Source organism: Lepidochelys olivacea (assembly GCF_965140295.1).
Source record: "Lepidochelys olivacea isolate rLepOli2 genome assembly, chromosome: 2".
In the NCBI taxonomy this organism is placed as follows: Eukaryota; Metazoa; Chordata; order Testudines; family Cheloniidae; genus Lepidochelys; species Lepidochelys olivacea.
The window spans coordinates 221,088,189-221,110,296 of NC_140412.1; the positions used below are offsets into that span (position 1 = coordinate 221,088,189).

Consider the following 22,108-nt stretch of genomic DNA (forward strand, 5'->3'; position numbering starts at 1 on the left):
TCCATAACTTGTTTGTACAGGAGGTCATGCTAATTAATCAGAATGATATCTTCTGGCCTTAAAAGCTATGCATCTGTAATATCTCTCTTCCTCGGTTGTTTTTTATTTAATACTAGAATTGTCTATTTTTTCTCTGTAACATAATATTGGATACAATTTTTATGCAAGATATTATGGAACATAAAATTTTATTGTTTTGGGGCTCTATTCTACCTGGTACTTACAACAGGTGCTTTTCCATACATCAGCAAAGAGAAGGGGAGAGACATAGCAGAAAAAGACATACAGTTACAGATACAGATAACTGACCATTATTATTACAGGTAATTGATCATTAGTATTTCTATATAAAACTTCAGTTATGGAAAACAAAAAACACTCAAACTGTTCTTCAAATAACTTGTAAGGCATTAACATGTTCATAGGACTGTGTCCCTTTAAACTCCCACTCAGATCTGTAATGCTGGCTGAATGCCTGGCCACTCTGGATTCAGTTTTGACAAACAAAACATGAATAAAGGATCATGAAAGATCCAGATGCAAGGTAACCCTTACTTACAACCGGACAGACTATTTATTTACAAATTGCCTTATTTTATTAAACAGAAATGTATTTTTCAGTCACATTTATGTACAGTTTTTTTAATACCCGACTTGCTGTTTGCATGATTTATAAGGTAAGTCATAAACAGTTTAGAACACTTTTATCACATTAAAATAAAATCATCTAAGACCTGAACAGAAACTGTGTAAAACTGATTGTGAAGCTTACTTGCTTATTATAATTCTAGTCATTCTGTTATCGTTTTGTTTTGTGCATTTTCCCTTTTATCTTCTCAGAAGAGTACATTAATGATTTTAAATGTGTAGGTACTGAATGGAGTTAAAAACAATATTTAACTAGGACTTTTATTATACAATTATGTACTAGCAAGTAATCTTTAGTGTTAATGATGTTTAACATGAATTGCTCTAAATTGTAGACATTTTTTGTAATTCAGGTTTAATAGCTATCAGTGCACTATGGAAATTAGTTACACTGACTGAAGGAAATTTTTTAATGATATATTCAGTTTACCATCATATATCATAGATACGATCCCATAATGGTATTTTTATAAACAGCTTTATATCCATCCTTTTAGAAAGAAGTGATCAAATATTAAGCTGTAGAATTTCACTAGTAAACTATTGCCTTTATAAAAAAAAAGAGAATTATATAGTGGACTTTTAACATCTTTTTAATATATCTGTGTGTAAAAGTGCAATTTAAAGACATGAAAAAGAAGTTCCTGTGTATTGTTAAGCAAGTGGACTTGTGGATTTGCAGAAGCAAACACATAATCAATGTTTTCTGTAATGTTTCTGTTATTATCATTTAAATGGGATGATAATTATATATTAACTGAGGTCCCTACTACCCATCTCAGTTGGATGTCCAAATGAAAGTTAAAGATAGCAGTGAATATTTTTACAAAGAGTAGGGAACATTTTGTTTGTCCTATCCCACATGTTTTTTCTCAGTAAAACAGAATATAATGTCCAAAGATGTGTGAGCTATAGCTGACACTGCAGTGGCTGCTGTGTTTTCCTACTTGGGCACAGAATTATTTTGTTTTAACTTCTTCTTTGGTAAATCTTTCTGAGATACTGTACCTAGAAACTGAAAGATGCTTAATACAAAATTTTGTTCTACATATACAATATGTGTCTATCAATTTTATTATTGAAGCATTAATAGATATTTTGTTTTCTATTAATAGGAGTAGTAAGTCATCTGATTTTGGATCACAGTAACTATGTGGAAAAAACATTTTGCCTTTTGCCTTTTATTTTTGGCTGTCACAACAGATCGTGTAGCCTATGGACAAAACAGAAAGAAGGGACAAAAGCCAAATCCTCTTGCAAGAAAAGATGATTTTCAGGGTAAAACCTTTTTCTTAGAAATTGCAATAGGCTGTATAAAATGTTTCCTAGAAGTTTTCCAGGATAATTTCCAAGGAAATGTGTGGGATTATTTTTTATTTTTGTTTTTTTTTGTTTTTTTTTTTTTGGTTTGTTTTGCTAATGAGTCCTGGAATATATAGCAGCACATTTCACATCTACATTGTATTGTAATGTGATCTATTGTTTTCATCTAAACATATATCACTTCTGAATTATATACATTATGAGAAATTGAACAACAGTTTTTCATATTGAATTTGCTGTCAGAAAATTTATATTTTAATGTAATATTAATATGACAAAAATAATCTGTGATGTAAGTGTGACCTAAACCTGAAATATTGGGCTAATGAAGTACTATAGAGCAGAATTTGTCCCTACCTCCTAAAAGAAAAAAAAATGATGGGGGAGATTTGGGAATGTTGCAGTGGCTTCCTTAAGTTAAAACCTTGGAAGCAGGTATATACCCTTAAAATAGAATTATTATTGTAACTTTTTTGTTCCATTACAGATTGTGTGTGCTTCATTGACATGGTCTTTATCTTGGACAGTTCTGAAAGTGCAAAAAATGCATTGTTCAGTGAGCAGAAAGATTTTGTTTACAACTTAAGTGACAAAGTTTTCCTAATGAAACCAGTTAAATTCCGGAAGTATGATGTCAAACTGGCAATCATGCAGTTCAGCAGTACAGTCAAAATTGATCATCCCTTTGTAGCCTGGAAAGACCTGAATAACTTTAAGCAAGAAGTCATGAATATGAACTATATTGGGCATGGCACCTACTCCTATTATGCAATTTCCAATGTCACTCAACTGTTTAAAACTGAAGGTCGTAAGGGAAGTGTAAAAGTGGCTTTGTTGATGACTGATGGTATTGACCATCCAAAGAGTCCTGATGTCCAGGGGATATCTGCAGCAGCCAGAGATCTTGGAATATCATTCATTACCATTGGACTGTCTAGTAAAAAGGCCAATAAATCAAACCTACATTTGATATCTGGGAATTCTCCTAGTGAACCTGTTCTAATCCTAAATGATCCTAATCTCTCAGTGAAAATAAAAGAGCAATTGGTAAGTAACTGTGAATGTTTACATTTCTCTTCCCTTTTATTAGTGGCAGAGTTTGTTGTTGATGATGATATAGACACATATTAGACATGATATAGACACATAGACACATAAGGTACAGTCTTATTTTCCTTCTTAAGTTTCTAGCCCTCCTGGTTGCAGAGAAAAGATTGAAGACATTACATGAGCGTACCTGAAAAGTTCAAAAACCAAGCAACAAATAAAAAAGCCAATTTTTTTTAATCGAATGATTTTTAAAACAATCTGATGATTTTTTAGGACCTGTCTCATGATGACTTTTGAATATTTAAGATTAAGCAATGCTGCAGGAATAGGTGGAGTGGTTCAGCTGCGAAAAAGATCTGAGGCAGCATGAATCCAGTTCAATTCACAGGCCCAGCCTTCAGTCAAACTACATTTTGGGCAAGGCAGAATTTTGTGCCATCCCTCAGTATAATTTCGGGGATAGTTACTCATAATTACAGTGTGCCTCCTAGTTTTCAAGGAATTGTGCTGTACTTAGATCACCAAAATCTTACACCATCCTTGCAGATCTATCTGTGCTGCCAAAATAGCCTTGTACTCCAAAATGCTTGCACGCTAAGGCCCCAGTCCTGTCATTTTTATGTTAAGTTACTGGTAATTTTGACATCAGGTTAATCAACATTTTGATTTTGATCTAATTATACAAAGTCACACACAAAAGTATGGAGACTAAGACCCTGATGCTGCAAAGACTTATATACATACATAACTTTATGTATTGTTTGTAATTCTATTGAAGTGAATGAGATTATTCACAAGCACATGCTAAGGGCCTGATCCATTGCCCATTGAAGACAATGGAAGATTTTTACTGACTTCAGTGGGCACTGGATCACAACTTAAAATAAGTGTAAGTCTCCTACTGTTCTCATTTAGAAAACACACTAAAAAATCCAATGTCGTGCACACATACAGTAAGCAGTATGTCCAAAACTGTTTTCATAGCTGACAGTAGATACCAGCACAGCTATGAAGTTGGTAGGGGCTGAAATCAGTGGCACTGACTTGTGAGCTCTGTGGAATAGTCAAAGAGTTTGGATAGGCTATTGTGGCACTTCTTTTCAAGGCTACTGAAAGTATTTTCTTGTAGGATAAGAGGCTGTACATAATAAGCTAAGATAAGGTGAAAACATGTTTAGAATTAAATTAGCTTTTCAGTAACTACACGAGAAGAAATATTGTAAGGGTTTTCTTAATGTTTACATTTCACTAAGTCACTCTAAAAGCATGTTAAAACTAGTTTGGAAAGTTTTAAAACCAGATATAGTGACTAGGTATCACATATGTGTAAAAGTACATGGATAAGCTATGCAATTAAGGAAACATCTGGAGACTTCTCAGGCACTGATGGCAATTGGTAAAAGACAACTGTAAGAGTTTTACTAATTTATGTCTTGCCATGTGTTAGATAGATGTCCTTTGCCTCTAAAAAGGAATACATATTTATAAAACAAACATTTTAAAATCAAATCCACTATATTGTATATTTTAATCAATAGGTAATAGGCCAAATTCTTCTCCGAGTTACACTGGTATAAATCTGGAGTAGCTCTCTATAAACTGATGCATTTTTATGATCTCTTCATACATTGTGCAATGAGCCAAGATGTCAGGTTTAACTATTCACATTTTGACTCTTTGTCCTTCTTATCTTTCCTACTTTTCCAAGGTAAAGATTCTGACTAGATGTTACATACTAGCATTGGTGGCCCATTGGTGGTATCTTCCTGACTGGTGCTGCATTATACACATTGTTTCAGTACATATTCCTAGGCACCAGTATATGCAGCTGAAAGTTCCAACCCTCTTCCACTCATTCTGTGGGACCTATTCTCCTCCTGCTGGATATGAGTAACTACCTCTAAAGGGTGGCTAGGATCAGAGTCATTGTGATTTAAGGAAATGTAAGCAAAGAAATATGAGATCTTTGATGGCCCCCTAGAAAACATGGTTTTGGGGGCTGGCATAGTACACTAGCTTGTGCAGAGCTAGCGTGTGCCTGTGTATCTGTGCTGTCAAGCGTGCTCTCAGCTGCAATGTCAGACATACCGTAAAAGAAGCTACACAGGAAAACACTGGTAATTCATCTGCTTTTGGAATTTAAGAAAGTGTCAGGATATATTTCTATGATGCTACATGTCTCTCAGTGAATATGGCATGAGTAGGCCTACTAAGGGTTCACAGGTGTAAGAATTGCACACTTAAAGGTTGAAACCATTCACTTAATTTACCATTCTTGGAATGGTATTTGGAAACAGTATATTTTATAGGAAACATCTTAGTTAAATTAATAAACTGGTATATTTTACAAGAGAATATATTTTTCTTCTTTTTCCTTCCCAGGTTGCCTTATTTAACAAGCGGGTAAGTGTTACAAGATTTGAGTACTATCAGCATATCAGTGTAACATGTTTTAATCAGCACATCAAGGCTGTGCCATTTCCTTCACTACTGATATCTGAATACAACTGTAGTAGTGCTATGTTTTTATCTCCTCACAGAACAGAAGAAGAATTTTCTTAAAAACCAGAGTGTCAGAAATCAGATGGTTATTGATATTAATTGTTGGGCCAGATTCTTCTACCTTTACTTACACTGAGTAATACTCCTTAAGCAGAATCATTGGGATGGATGGGACTACTTGAGGAGTAAGGTACTATCCAATGTAAATAAGGGTGACAAAATCTGGCCCTATTATTTGTATAGAAATATGGTGACTTTTATATTAACTCTCATCCATTCCTTCCAGGCCTTCTCACCATAAATCCCCAAACACTGCTCATTAGTGGGCGATATTCAGTTTTTCAACTTAAGAAACTTTCCCTTTGAAAGGATATTGGGGCTACTCCAGGTATAAGTTACTTGCCTGTCTCATTAAAATGTGGCAGTCTACTTGGCTCAAAATTGAGATTCATGTCCAAAACTAGTGGGTAACATTACATGCTATGTATCCACTACCTGAAGTGTTGATATTGTATAACAGATTTGGCTATTAAGAAAAACATTTTTCAAAATATTTGTAATACAGTATGTGCAAAACAAAGACTGAGATGGAACAGATTTAAAGGATTATTTTAATGGAGATTGTGCAATGTAGAAGTGGTGTATGGTTTGTTACAGGAAGGCACATTTTATAAGATCATTTATTTTCTGACTACTTGACTGTTTTGCTTCAGCTAGCTCATGTCCTAGCCAAAAATACTGGTTTAAAAGTGCTTCTAAAATTTGAAATTCTAAACCTGAATATTTTTCTAAAATATTGTATTAACCCTTTAGTGTGAGCGGAAGTCCTGTGAGTGTCAAAAAGGAGACCAGGGACCACCCGGCCCTTCTGTAAGTATATATATTTTTTGTTAGGAAGCTTCAGAAATATGAATTCTAATCAGAGGTCAAGGCTGAACATTATCGATGTTTGCCAGAACAGTCTTTTAAAATGGTTACAGTATGTATGAAAGCAAGATCTCAGCCTTCCGTATGCTGTAATGTAAATGTTTAATTTTGTTTCTATGGTTTCTGAAATTATGGATTTTATATACCCTAATGAAGACCTGAAACCTCCAAACAGAGAATCTTCTTAGTGATGTTTTTAAAAAAAACATGAACCCATATACTAAGCAGAAATTAGAAGTAAGAAACCCTAATTATGGTTTAATAAACTAGCGTGGTTAAACTGGTACCTGATTTTGAAGCACAAATCAAGAAACCCTAGTTGTGATGGAAGGCTGTTAGGGCCTCTGTGCTATAAACGCCCACAGCCTATCTCCTTAGAAGGACATCGCAAAGATTCAGCATAGAAATGGGTACAAGCCAAAAGTCTGAATCTGAGCAGGTCAGGCTTTGGGGCAATTTGAATCCAAAGTCAGAGATGAGCGTTGCTGCTCAGGCAAAGATCTCTGTCTCTTATTCCATCTTTCTGTGGTAGCTGGCTTCTCCATGGCTAACAGATGCAGTTGGTGTCTGAGTGACTTGGAAAATCTTAATGTTGTATTCTGAGTGATCGGCTGTAAAGTCACAGCATAATATTATAGCTCTTCTGGCTAATCTTAGCCAGATGCCGTGTCAGTCAGATGATGAGGCACTTAAAGATATATTCAGCCTACAAAAAGATGATGCTTGGGTTTGTCAAGGTATTCTGTACAACTGAGAACCAGTTCAGTTTTCCAAATACAATATTTATGTAGCTTTTAATCATGCATTTTAAGTACTTTATGGAACAGAAGCAAATCTAGAGTTCGAGCAATTCTAGCTTATAGAATCAAATCTAGACCTGGAGCAATTCTAGTTAATAGAATTTGATTTTTGTTTCTAAGCTGACCAGAAAGTACTTTCTAAACGAATTAGTTGGATATTGGGAATGCAGTGACTGTTTAGGCTAACAAAACAGGCAGTAGATGTCTAGCAATATCTATTTCACAGCCTGAAACGTTAAAACCTGTTTGTTTATAATGAATGAGAAAGAATGTTGTCTAGGACACTAGGGTTTTCATGTCCAACTTGTGAAAAGTGCCGGTTAGCACTGCTTTAACTTATTTCTTTACCTAGACAATCTCATAGTCTACACCATACCTCATCCACTGGACCAACTGGCCAGGGCCTGGTGGAACCACAATATTGTGGCAGGCCTACCATCCCATACTGCTGGGTAACACAAGTCCAGAAATGAGCCTTCCTCCACTTTTTAGTAGTCTCTAATCAGAATTTAATGTCTAAGACATTTAAGTTATTTTGTCCAAAATTATTAGATCACAATACGGTATGTAACAAGAATCCCAGGACCTCTGCTTCCTTTTCCAGCCCACCCCTTTGCACAAACCACATCACACTTGGTCTCATGGACCAGGAAGGTGTTGGGAAGAATTCTTGGCCTTAGAGCTGCAGAATGTTGGCATTAATCTGTTCTTTAAAACAGAGCAGAGACAACTATATGGGCTAAATCAATTCCTATTCTTTATGTGACAATACTAGTCAAAAATGACTGGAATGTCTCCAAAAGGTAGCAGCGAGGAAGTGTGTTATATTTTCTGTTGCACCTTAGTTCATGAGGTTTACTAGGATTCTATTTTGCTAATGTTGAAGATGGAAAACATATTTACACTGGGCATGGGTAAAGAATCCCTGCTAGAGTCATGTTTTCTAATACTGAGCAAGGAACTTTTTCAGACTAATGAAAACAGTCTTATGCCTGTCCAAGCTCCTTCTCTTTCTCTCTCTGCTTCACTGTAGAACTTTTACCTAAACCTTTGCCATCGCCATTGTTGCCTTCCTTCCTGGTACAGTTTTAAAGAAACCAGAAACATATCATTAGGATGTTCATAATATTTTCCTGTTTTATTTAAGGGAGGACTTGGTAGTAGAGGGGATAAAGGTGAGCAAGGACCAAAAGGAGACAAGGTAAATTGACAGAGTTTTCTCTTTAAAATTAATGCCAATTTCTTCTAGTTTTATTCAAACTATGCAAATGAGGAAAGCAGAGAAAAGGTATAGTACAATATGCCATAAATCAATCTTCAAGCATGGAATTCTGCCCTCAAAGGATCCTGTTGAAATCTATCAGAGCTGCATACAAGGATAGTATTTGAATCTAAATCCTTATCAGACTGAACAAATTAAAAAGCCAGTTCTTCAAGCTCTTCTCTGCAAGCAGACCCCTGCACCTTTGTGGAGCTGTATGAAAGTCAATGAAGCTCTATGTGGCCTCCGGGCTGTTTATTAGGAACAGTTTGCAGGATTGGGGCCTAAGATCCCAGGCATCTAATAATTGTGCTTTAGATTTCTATGTTATCAAAGTTTTGCACTGTATATGCTTTATTGTAGAAGAGAAGTTGGAGCCCTTTAAGTTAAAATTGGTGTTGATTTTCAGTCAGTATATCTTGGTTCTAATTTGGTAATGTTTGGTAAAACAGTGCTGCATATTTTGATTGGGCTCCATTGTTCTTGACAGGGTGAGTCTCAAAAAGGAGAAAGTGGAGAAAAAGGTGAAGAGGTATGTAGATGAATTAGTATTTCCTTATTAAGATCTATTCTTGAGAATACTGTATCATAATTTAGAAAGCTAGGGCCAGATCGTTACCTGGTATAAACTGGCATAGCTCCAGTGACTTGAAGAGAGCTATGTTGATTTACACTAGCTGAGAATCTGGTCCTAGATTTCAAATTTTTATGCAGATGTTTCATATTATCATTTATAATACATATCTGAACTAGCTCCTGCTTCAGAAAAGCATCTGTATTCAGGAAAGCACTTTCCTTAAGCACCTGTTTAAGCTAAGCATTTGCTTATTTCCTTTCCTAAGATGTGGCCCTTGTGATAACAGGAACTTTTGAAGTGACAGTGTATTGAAGTGACCAGCATTATACTCATCTGCAAGGGAGAATTGAAGTTCTCATAATAAAGATCTCGTCTGTATAGTTGCCATGAATAGGTCCCTCATCCGGTATTCCCTTAGTTTGAACTCTTGAAGATTCACAGTCAATAAACTTGACAGTAATGCAATAATTCAATCTAATTTGAAAATCAGTCTAGGGTAGAGATTATATTTGCTAGGAATGCAGTAGAAATTTTTTCTGGTAAAGGACATATTTGTCTATCTACTCTTATGGGGGGAAGGGAGTGTATGGAGGGGGACAACACCATTTCTTGAAGTCTACAGAAGATGACAACTTAAATGGACTTTCTTACAACTATAATTAAACTTCATTATACTTGACAATATTATCTATATTTTTCTTGTTCATAATCTAAGTATGTGCTGTATCTTCACTTTATTTTCTTAATCTATTTGTTTTTTAAATAGGGGGATCCTGGCAACAAGGGAGAAAAGGTAAGATCTTTTTGGAGAGGCTAAGGCCGGATAGTCACTTGATGAAAATGCACAGGGGAGTCTCAGCAGAAGGTTCTGTCTTAAGTCCCTACAAACACATATGCACATATAAATGTTACTACCATGAGCAGTTCCACTGAAATCAGTAGGACTATTCATGTCAGTAAAGTTAATCATGTGTGTGTTTGGAGGATTGGGGCCACCACTGGTCTTTGATGTGATCTTTCGGGGGGGTCTCTGCTGCCCTCTGACTGGCTTTCTTTGGTTAGCCCCGGGTTAGGACAGTTCTTGTCTCCTGGCCTTTCATTAAGCCAAGTGGTCTGCTTCAGTCCCTTTTGGCTGTGTTTCTTCACTTCCCCAGGCATTTCTGCCTCCCTTACTTCTCTGAGCTCTCTCCTTTTATAGCAGGCCTTGTTTCCCCATTGGTTGCAGCTGTAGGTGCCTGCCTCCATGATTGGCAGTTGTGGCAGCTGCGTGGGGATGTGGTCAGGCTGCTTGCCTGTAGGTAGGAGAGACTCCTCTCCCCCTTTTGCCTCTGCTCAGTATGGGGTTTGTAGACCCTATTACAGGTCCTCCCCTGCAAGGCTGAGGCCCTGCCTTGGCTGAAATATGCGCCTTCCCTGAATGGAAAATCAGCATTACAGCGCAACCTTCCCACCCAGTGTTGTATCCAAAAGGCATAAGGCTGTAGTGACAGGTACCACCTCATGATCCTTGGGTTTGTTTGCTTCATCACATGTTGGCAGCACAGACGCATATGGTCCGTAACTAGCGTGAATCTGCTTCCTAGGAGGTAGTACCATAGGCCCGCTATTGCCTATTTGACAGCCAAGCACTCTTTTTCTATCACTGAGTATGCTTTCTCCCAGGGGAAGAGTTTCCAGCTGATATATACTACCGGGCATTCTTCTCCATTGACATATTGAGAAAGGACTGCCCTAGCCCTATCTCTGCTTTTTGGTCATGGGGGTCTTGTATGCCTATAAGACATGAACCTTGTCCACCAAGGGGCAGACATGTCTTCCACTGACTCTATGTTCCAGGCTTCTTCCTTCCTTATAGCACATCTAGTAGGGTTTGCTGTTAATCTGGCTTCTCTCAGTGATCAGAGGACAGTGGCTACCTTGTCCAAATGGGAGTCCCAACCTTTGCTGTAGATAACTATGTCATCCAAGTATGCCACCACATATTGGCTGTGTTGTTGGAGCATTGGTTCATCAAATGTTGAAAGGTGGCCATTGCTCTGTGTAACCTGAAGGGCATGGTCTTAAAATGGAATAGACCTAGCAGTGTAGAAAAGGCTGTTTTCTACAGACACTCTGGTGTTAAGGGGATCTGCCAGTACCCCTCTGTCAAATCTAAAGCGGTGATATATTGGGCTTCTCCCAGTTGGTCTAAGAGCATCCACTCAGGGCATGGGATAGCCATCAAATTTAGAAATTGTGTTCACCTTCCTGAAATCTATGCAGAAATGTAGTGAGCTATCGGGCTTTGGCACAAGCAGAATAGGATTGCTTCAGTTACTCTGGAACTCTTCTATCACCCTGAGTTCCAGCATGGTCCTGATCTCTTTCTCAGTGGCCCCCTCAACTTGTTGGGGATCGGTCAGAGCCCTTCTTGTATTACCTTACCAGGTTCTGTATTAATATGGTGTTGTGTTCGGAACGTCTTCCCGGGTAGGGCTGAGAATACCTATGGGAAAGCGGCCAGCAGCTGGAGTGCCTTCTCCCTTTGCTTATCATTTAATTTTTTCCCCGAGGATCACTGAACCTTCTTTTAGGCAGTCTTTACTTTGGGGTCCTAGTTTCAGTTTTCAGGGTTTGGTGTGATAAAAACATTTTCCCTGCCTTTCCAGGGCTTCAATACATTTACGTGGTAGATTTGTTGTTCCTTTTTTTTCCTGGTTGTCTGATCAAGTATTCCACAGTTTCCACTTTCTTTATCACCTCATGAGGGTCTTGCCACTAGGCCATTTGCTGTGATTCTGAGCTTGGAAGAAGCAACAGGACTCGGTCGCCCAGTTGAAAGATATGCATCCATGCCCCTTTGTTATACTTTGTGTTGTTCTAGCATACACCCATATAGCCTCCAATCTCTGACATTTTCAGCTCTCAGTGTTTGTCTTTCTCAGGTTTTCCATACCAGGTTGAATATATGCCCATCAGTTGTTGTCCATATATCAATTTGCAGGGTGAAAACTCTGTGGAAGCTTGGGGCACCTCTCTGATGGTAAAAAGTAAGGCTGCAAATAATTGCCAGTGCCTGGGGTCCTGGGCAATGAACTTCTTGAGCACCCTCTTAAGTGTCTGGCTGAACCTATCTGTTAGGCCATCTATATGAGGGTGGTACATGGATATCCACAGGGCCTTGTCTTTTAAGAGTTTCCATACTTTCTTCATCAGCTGGGACATGAAATTTGTCCTCTGGCCTGTCAGGACCTCTTTGGGAAACCCGAGCCATGTGAAGATCTTCAGCAGCTCCTTGGTGATAGTCTTAGCATCTGTAGAACATAGTGGTATGGCCTATGGGTACCTGGTGGCATAGTCCACGATGACAAGTATGTGCTGATGCCCTGAGGTGCTCTTTTCTAGGGGACCTATAAGGTCGATTCCCGCTCTTTCAAAGGTGGTCTCCACCAAGCGGAGAGATACTAGTGGGGCTCTCGGGATTCCCTTGGGGACTGTCAGTTGACATTCAGGATAGGAGGTGCAGAAATTCTCAACTTCCTTGAAGACTACTGGCCACAAGTACCGGGCCAGGATCCTAGACTGCGTTTTGTCTTTCCCAAGATGCCCTGCACATGGGGTTGCATGTGCCAGGTGCAGCAACTCACGGTGATGTATCTGAGGTACTAACAGTTGCATCCGTATCTTGTGTCTACTTGTCTTGGTTTACATGGTATAATAAGTCCTCCTTGAGGGCAAAGTGTGGATACTGCTGGCCTTTAGGGGGTCTACCTCTTTGTCGTCCGCCATGGATACCTGTTTGAAGGCTCAGCTCAAGGTCTCATCGTTCCTTTGCTCCACTTGAAACTCCGAGAATCCAGTTAACTTCTCTGGATCCATTTGCAGCAGCGGTGGTATATTTTGTCTCCTGGATGGTCCTTCTCTGGGGTCATCATCGTCAGTGGTATCAGATCTGGCATCTGTGGTCCCTATTATGGCCATGGAAGGGACCACCTCTGCCTCCTCCCTCCACTCTCTCCCCGCTACCAATTTTTCATTCCAAGATTTTCTTTCCTTGGGTCAGCAGGTAAGAAGGTCAGGGTTCTTAAAGGGGAACAGGATGCCTAATACCTCTTCTGAGGTATCTTCCTTGAGTTCCTGGGCTAAGGGAAGCTTCTACAAGAGCTCAGGGAAATATGACCAGTCTCAGCCTAATATTACGGGGTAGGTTAGGTCTGCAGAGACTCATACCTTCATCTGGTCTTGGAGCCCATCAAAAATCTTATTGTCTTAGTGGGATACCCAATAGAACATTGCCTTGGATACATTTAATAGGGATTTTTCCCTTCTTGGGTTTCCCTGTCACCTCGGCTACCTGTTCTCAGATAAATGTCTGGTCACACCCCAGAGTCTGTTGGCCTTCTACTTCCACTGGGATTGTGAGTTTCTCTGGACTTTTCCTGTGGGCCCTATTCTTGCCAGTCCAGACCTGCCTGAACTTACACTCCATGTAGGGGCAGTCTTAAAATGGGTGCCCCTGTTGTCCACAGGAGTAAAAGGTTATCACATCTGTCCCTTATTTTATACCATCTGTGTCATCTTCTGTCTGGGTTTCAGTGGGTCCTTGCTCCTGTGCAGTTACGGGCCGAGGAGTCAGTGGGGTGTTTAAGGGAGCAGGTCTGTTGTCACTGGGAAATCTTACCCATGGACCCTGAGATGCACCCCTGTCTCTTATGTTGACAAGTCAGCATGGATTTGTCAAGAAAAAACATGACAAAACCAAACCTAATAGCTTCCTTTGACAGAGTAACATGACTTATGGATAGGGGGGAAGTGGTAGATGTGGTATATCTTGACTTGTTATGTTATGTATAGTCTTAGGAAGAGAAATTTAGATATGCTGAGTAGAACTGACCGTCTGCAGAACTTGATATAATTATAGTGCTTATGTGTCTTCAGAAAATACCAAAACTCATATAATGCATTTTATTTAATCAAAAAATCTTCTTCAATTATAAAATTTTAAAATTTGTATAGGGTGAAAGAGGAGAATGTGGGACACCAGGATTAAAAGGGGACAGAGTAAGTACAACTTTTTAATTAAAATGTTGTCTATGGTGTTAATTGTGGAGCACATATATAAGTACCATCAACCTGTGCACTGAATGAGGCAGGTGGGGATCATGTGATTAAAGAATGTATCATTATGCATATACTCACAGGGCGGCTGAATTGGGGTTGCACGGGCACCCTTAAATCTGGAATTTCCTAACTTTTGACAGCTTGACTTTGAAACCTTAATAATGTTATTTTAAAACAGTATTTTTGTGTGTAATTTCTTAGTTTTTCTAAAAGCAAACTAAAACCCCAGAAATTCCATCATGTGGCATCATTTTGGAACCTGCATGGGTTGCCAGCAGGGCTTGAACCCTTAGATCCACCTCACAAACCTCTGCCACTTGACCTAATGGAGTAAGGTAAAGTGAAGGTGGTAGTAGGTAGTCATCCGCTATGTGGACCAGCACTCGAGAGGGATGAGACAGTTTGCCTATGGGTTTTGAAGATATTTGCTGTTGGCAGAGGAATGATGAGACTCTTGGGTTCCATTCCAGACTCTGGACCCTGCTGGCTGTTCCCCATAAGCTTGACTCTTTCTACCCTATTCCTCCAACTTGTCCCTGTCAGAGTCCCAGCTATGCCTCACCCCAGCTCCTCCTCTTACTCCCAGTCTCCTCACCTAGTGTGTCCCAGTCTCCACTGCTCAGATTTTTCATCCCAGTCTCAGCCTTTTTGTCCACACAGTTCTGTTGCCCACTCCTGGCTCCTTGTCTGATTTCTCTGTCCCTCTTCCCTTCACACACATTCTCCAGTCACACAAGTTCCCAGTCCCAGTCTTCCTTCCCTTGTACAGTCTCACTGCCCATCCCATTCCAGCTCCTAGGCCCAGTCTGTCTGCCTGGAAAGTCCCAGTTCTCCCCCCACCTCCTGGCTCCTTGTTCTCCCAGTTCTCCCCCCACCTCCATTCCTGCTGCCCCATGGTTCCCAGTTCAAGTGTCCTACCCCCATCTTATATTTGATTTCAGTCTCCCCACAGGCTTCCAATGCATCACCCCTACCACTTCCTTCCCAGTCCAGTCTGCCCTCCATCCCAATCGCCAACTTGCTCCCAGCCTCCAGTCCCAATCCCACCCCCACATTTCTTGTCCCAATCTACCTCCGACCACACTTCCATAAGTTGTCTTTTGTCCCCTCTGAATTCAAAGTAAGCAGCTCTTCCTCCATGCTGCCTGAGCCCAGCAAGCAGCACAGGGAGAGAGTCTCTCTGGTTTCAATTCCAGTGCCTGGCCCTGGCACAGGCTACAACGGCCCTAAGTTGCAATTGCTGGGAAAGTCCTGCCCAGCCCTGGGCTAGATCATACCCAGTGTGGACAAAATCTTCAGAGATTTTAGCTGCCAAAATCAAAGAAGTCTTTACTAAGCATGTGCGAACCACAATTTTTCAGCGGTTTACAATTTGGCCAAATGATGACTGGATTTTCCTTGAGGTGAGAAAAGACACATCTCTGATACAAATCCCTCCCCCTTGCAAATGTTATATCCCTGCTCCAAACAATGGGAGTGCTAGAACTTTTCAAAGAAAAGGTTACCAGAGCTTTTTAACATGGGCAAAGTAATATATTTTCTCCTAGCCTCATTCTCAGAGAGAGCTGAACTGCTTGAGGCAGATATCCAGCATGAAAAAATTCAGCCCAAACAGTTAGAGTCTGGCAAAATTATAAGGAACTGAAAATTATAATTTCTAGTGTTCAGCAACCATAATACAAACTGCTACCAGCCCTATCTATAAGGCGCTGTCCATAAATTCCATTACACATTTTTTGGTGATTTTCAAGACTCACCTACCCCTTGTAACACTTTGTAACACTGAAACAAACATGCAAAATTAAGGACCCCTGCCATACTTTACCTAATTTATGCACAGCCCCGAATTATACACATACACACACTGTATATATTCTGTCCCTATTTTTGAATATATACTGTAAAGGGAATTACAGATGGATTTAGGGCCTGAGCAAAACCCCACTGAAGACAATAGCAATCATCCTGTTAACTTTATTGATTTTGAATCAGGCCCATGGGAAAGACAATACAGCCTAGCCCTTTCTATATAAACATGCATTATGATTAGGTTGAAATGGATTAGACTTTTATATAAGCAATTTAAAATCAATTGACATAAAAGGAATAGTGGTCACTCTTAAGAGGTATCAATTAGCTTTGTAATGACATCATATTACCAAAATATTTACAATTTTTCTTCGGTATTAGTCTCTGTAATATGTACACCTTATCAGAGGCAAAACTGGAAAGTTTTTTAGTGCCTATAAAGCAGTCATTTGATGTAAGTTAACAAAGCAGATGTTTGTGAAACATTTCCGTTGGCAGCTAGGACATACTTTTAAGTACTGTAGATTCAAAAGTTCAAGACATTATATGTATCCAGGCATGTGAGGGCCGGATCCTGCAGGGATTAACCACTGGGTATAGTGCTTGCTACCATGAGTAGCCACAATGATTTGATGCACATTTGCAAAATTATATGAAGATATAGCAAAACCACCACTAGAATGAAACAAATCATGGTGGTAAGTGTGTGTAGAATCAAACCTACACTGAGAATATGGATAAATGGTTAGAAACAGTTCCGATTTCAAATCAAGACAAGTTTTCTGCATTTTGAGCTATTGTCTATATTCTAGTCTAATTTGCATTTAGGGAAACCCAACTTTCAGGCAGTGGGAAACATCAGATGCACTGCTGAAGTCAGTGTAATTAATTAAATTAAAAGAAAGAAAAATAAACCCTCCTCCTGGACAGCCAACAATACTGCCTATTATACTGCAATGTCAATCACTGCAGCTTCTAAATTTGCTTCTGATTATTGGAGTTATGCTCTTGACACTCTTATGTGTGTTCAATTTCTGATGATTTTCCACAGGCACAGATTTTTTTTTTTAATTCTTGAGAGGTGGTTGGCAGATCTTCATCTATTTTTTCAAATGTGCATTGAGCTGGTAATTCTGTGGGTGTCTATAACTCTGGTCTGTTCAGTAACTTTTTAAAATGCTTAATCTATTATAATTTCTTTACAGATCCTTTACAGATGTCAAATGTTTTTTTCATCACTGTCAATTAAATAACAGAGGAACACTCTGCTTAGCTTTCTGTAGTCTTGGCATATGGTTTTTATGTCCGATCTCCTGGGCTGCTTTGTTCATGTTGTTTGCCAGTTTCTGAACAACTTCCTTTTATCTTAATACACATTTCACGTAGCCTCCTACTACTTTTACATGTTGCCCAAACTCGTATTCTTTTTTCATGTGAGATGTGCAACTCCTCTGTTTCTTCGATGTCATTCTCTTCTGATTCACTTGTCCTTAAAGAGATTTTTGAACCCCTGCTATTTCACATGATCTGGGGGGTCTTTCTTTGAGACAAATCTTATTACTGTATTTCAAGATGAGGAAATAGCTGATGGAATGTAATGCTTTAGATGTCACTGCTTTATTCATCAGGACAGTTACAAGATCAAAACAACACATGCTGTGGAAAGGACAGCCAGATCCACTGATTTCTGTATATGTAGAAATATAAAAGAATGAAGAGAGGATGAGGAGGAAAAAAACAGGGGAACATCTGAATTGGTCTAAAATTCTTTTTACTTGGGAAGCAAATTGTAATTGATGGGAGTTAAACACTGTAAGTGTGCATTCTGATAACTAGTGAAACTAGTACAGCAGAAAGACAGATTTATGAATTACACTAGAACTGGACAGTAGCTGTAACTAGTAAATGCTTTTTTATAGAGCATAAATATGTGAGCTAATAAGATAAAGGCACTTTTACTTTTGAAGATAAAGGTTTTTATGATTATTGAAAACTGTAAGTCTGCATCTGCTTCTGCTTCTGTTGCATAGTTTGAAGTAACAAGGTTAAAGTCAATTGAAGTTACGGCAGTGTAAAACTTATTCAAGTGAGATCAGACTCAATCTCTGTATCACAGAGAGAACATGATCACTGTTGGGATTGTTAAAGATTTTCCATAAGATATATCAATAGAAATTGAGATTCAGGACATGTATCAGATGACAACCAGCTAAGCAACCAATTAACTCTTATCTAGCAACAGGGATTGATTTCTGAGGGTACGTCTGCACTGCAAAATAAACCCAAGATTAGTAGAACTTGAGTTAACAGACCCTGGGCTCATTAACCTAGGCCTTGAGCATCTACATGCATTTGTAACCCCAGGTTAGGAATTGTTGAACCCTGGGGCTCCAGCATCTACACTGCATTATGTGGGTCTGAGTCCAACCACCCATACCCCAGACTTCTTATCTCTCTCCCAAAATGTGGCCACTCTAGCCCTTTGTTCATGGGCTGTGTAGGAAGATTTGACTGTCCAGAGGACAAAGAAAGTTATCTTGTGGGATTGAGGGATACTATTGGCAGACTTAGAGAGCACTTCTCCATTCGAGCTGCATCTACACTGCAAACCAATAGAACTTGAATCCTGGGTCCTTGGTCTGAACCCTGAGTTAGGGTGATTTGTGTGTAGTTGGAAGGAGGGTTAGGCTTAAGCCTGAGTTCAACTATGGGCTTATATTGCACTGTAGACATACCCTAAGCCACCTTGTATATCTTTTATAATAAAGATGTATGATCAAACATCAAGAGACAATTCAAAGGAAAAACAGAGAATTACTAAAAACAAAACAACAAATTCATACCCCTGAGGAAACAGCTATACCAGCCTAATCCCCGTTGTAGGCAGCGTGAGGTTGATTGAAGAATTTTATCGCCTTTTGGGGAGATGGATTAACTACAGCGACAGGAGAAGTGAAGTGTCTACACTGAAGTTGCTGAAGTGTCTACACTGAAGTTGCTGAAGTGTCTACACTGAAGCACTACAGCAGTGCAGCTGCAGGGGTGCAGCTGTGCTGCTGTAGCGTTTTAAGTGTAGACATAGCCACAGTGGAGTGGGAATGAAATCCAGAGGAAATTCATGAATAGAGACATGGTATAAACAAATCTGGTCTTTTTGTATATTATAAAGAACAAAACAATTTGGGCTACATTTCCAGTACTGTGCTTTAGCAATATGTGGTTCTAAATGCAGTTGGTTGATAAAGTGTACATTGCTACCTTCCCCCCCCCCCCACAGGGATTAGAAGGCCCTCTTGGACCAAAAGGACCGCGAGGACCACAGGTGAGTGAGCTGAAAGTTATTACATAATAAAGAGAGCTACTTATGCTGTTGTCTGTAACCTTGTTCTGTATTTATCACACAATCCATTTTATTGCTAAACTCTGCAAAGTTGCACATTTTGAGAAGTAAAGTAAATCATGGCAACTCTATGAATTTCAGAAAAAATTTTATGACCAAATCCTGGCCCCTGCTATGTATCTCACACACAGTCTAGCCAGAGCTGTGTGGCTCAGCTGGACTCCTCAACTGTAGAGTTTTCCACATACTGTGGGAGATGTTTCTCCTGTTAGGTTGACCACATAGCACCTATGTAACTGCCAGATCCCATAGCTAGAGTCTAAGGTTTCACCCCTCAACGACCATATATGGCAGCCTCCCTGATATCCTAGCAAGATGGGCAGAGTACTGCCCAGATGAATGATAGCTGGAGAGATGGAATTGGTTGAGCAGCTCAAATGCCAATATCGTCATCAAATGTGCATAGTCTACTGAGGACCCATTGCATCAGCCAGTGACCACAGTTGATGGGCATCATATTAGACATTGTAGAGTAAAGTTCCCGGATCTGGCTCAGTCCTGCAAATCCACGAATCTCTGAGGCAGCCCCACAGGTGACGCCATGTAGGGTCAAGGCATGCATGCTTTTGCACGTTGATGGAGAGTCTGAGAGCATGGTGCGCTGGCGTATTTTTGTCCAAGCAGGTGACATGGCCAAAGAGCAAGCAGTGCTGCTTTGAATGTAATGAGCAACTGGAGGAAGGCCAGATCTCTGTGAGATTTTGGCATTTCACACAAAGTCGAACCACTTTAGGCTCAGGATTTGGCACTGACAGTGCCTATGGTGTGTCTCTAGCCGCTCCACTTCTATCTGTAAGAGGTTTCTGACCCATATAGCAGTGCAGGCAGCACACAGGTTTGATAGATCCTAAACACTAATATGAGAGTTTCAGTAGCAAGAGTGATGAGTCAGAGTAAGGTCCCATCCCATTGATAAGAAGATGCTTCTTGTTGCTTGAAAAGGGATGATGGACAATCCCTTCATGGCTGCCAATCCCCCATTCCAAGCTCCCTCTCTCTCTCTTCCCCTGCAACTTCCACAGTCCCTCTCCAGAGAAAGAGTGGACAGGGATCTGGAGATATTTGCTTAGTATAGCGGGGACCTCAGCAAGTTGTTTGTGTCTCCCTAGTGGCTCCATATGCTGGTACTGTGGAAAGTGCATAGAGCCACTCCACTTCTGCACCCAGCCCAACTATTTCTAGATTGAAACACCACGAATCAGAGAGATTTAGACCTATCATAAAATGAGACAAATCAAATAGTTACCATTTACCTACAGAAACTAAACTCTCCATGCAATGTGTGTTCAGTTATGCATCCTTTGTAAAATACCCAGCTGCTAACTGTTACAAATTGAGCCATTTCTGAATTCTGGTAAAAAATAACTTAGGAACAATTTAGTAGGAAAACAACCCTGTTATTTTTAGGTGAAGTCATAATGAACTGAATATTTTTTTCTTTTCAATGTACAGTAGTCAGTGTAGTTTTTAGTTCTGTGATACCCTTGTTTCAAAACTAATGTTGGAATTGTTAATATTATAGTATATTATATTAATTACGTTATATTATATTCATATTATAGTATATTATGGTGTACATTCAGTTTGTTTGGAAGACTTCTGATGCAAAAAATTGCTGGAAAATAAAAACAGATCAATGTTATGCTAAAATAGAGGATTAATCCATTATGTTCAGCAATTTACTGTAACTATGAACTATGGCAACTAAATAATTACAAATGAGAATAAAGTCCCTTCAGTGACCAAAAGGAACATGCCAAACAATAAACTGGATAGTGATTTATCTCATTTACAGAAAATTACATTATTAGATTCCCTGCCATCCCTGTTGCACATTTTCTACTGCACAGGCATTTCTTCATCTCACTTCTTGGTAATCTATTTTTCACCAAGACAAATACATCAAAAAGAGTGATGTGATTTCCAAAACTTCTGTTAGGAATTCTTTTCAATGTTTGTGTTCTCATAGGCTTAAAAATTATTTTGTTTTTTTATGTATAAGTCCCTCATTTATTAACAGAATAGAGTAGAATTTGTTTTTATTTAAACACATAAAAATTAGTGGCAAATAATAACCAACTCAGAACGACAAAGCCCAGGAAGTACAGAATAAAGGCATATATTTACATACATACAAACGCACATACTGTTACCAGCCTTACCTGAGCAAATCAACTAGTCTCAACTCAGTCAGAAAGGAGACACTCAGACAACATTAGCTATCCCCCTTGTTCCTATGGGAGGATTCTTTGCTAGGTTGTGTGATTTGATAATTTGCCTTCTAGAACTTTAACTGTTTTGTGGTTTTGGTGATGGTTATGATGGTTTTTTTTTTAATAATTTGTGAACTATATTATTTTGCGATTATTTAGGGGTACTGGTGTATTGTTGCATGGTTTGTAGAGCAATTGGTATGGTTTATTAAGCAAGGGAGAGGTACAATAAGTTGATATTTTTTCCAAGCTTGCCACAAAGGGTGCAAAATTAAGGCTTTTACAAGTTTTGTAAACAAATTAATTTGGTACAAATACGTCTGATTTAATCTTTGGTGGGACTGCCTTTACTATTCACATAAAATTGTCAGCCACCATTATTAAAATACCTGTCCTCCTTTAAAAGATCGGTTTTGTCAGTTCCTTGGGTGGTCAATAAATATAGGTTTCCCACTCCTGTACTGCAGCTTCAGCACTGGTGTGATTTATAGCTGTGAG

At 39.2% G+C, this 22,108-nt stretch overlaps 1 protein-coding gene across 1 annotated transcript in view; it reads left to right on the forward strand.

Annotated features, from left to right (window-relative positions):
* Positions 1 to 572: 572 nt before the first annotated feature.
* Positions 573 to 22,108, forward strand: part of COL28A1 (collagen type XXVIII alpha 1 chain) — a 121,128-nt gene continuing 99,592 nt past the window's right edge. The window contains exons 1-10 of the mRNA XM_084618916.1: positions 573 to 677; positions 1,764 to 1,926; positions 2,459 to 3,018; positions 5,404 to 5,424; positions 6,337 to 6,393; positions 8,398 to 8,451; positions 9,002 to 9,043; positions 9,855 to 9,881; positions 14,084 to 14,128; positions 19,275 to 19,319. Of these exons, the coding sequence (XP_084475042.1) occupies positions 1,800 to 1,926; positions 2,459 to 3,018; positions 5,404 to 5,424; positions 6,337 to 6,393; positions 8,398 to 8,451; positions 9,002 to 9,043; positions 9,855 to 9,881; positions 14,084 to 14,128; positions 19,275 to 19,319 (978 nt within the window). The 5' untranslated portion in view covers positions 573 to 677; positions 1,764 to 1,799. The remainder of the gene's footprint in view (positions 678 to 1,763; positions 1,927 to 2,458; positions 3,019 to 5,403; positions 5,425 to 6,336; positions 6,394 to 8,397; positions 8,452 to 9,001; positions 9,044 to 9,854; positions 9,882 to 14,083; positions 14,129 to 19,274; positions 19,320 to 22,108) is intronic.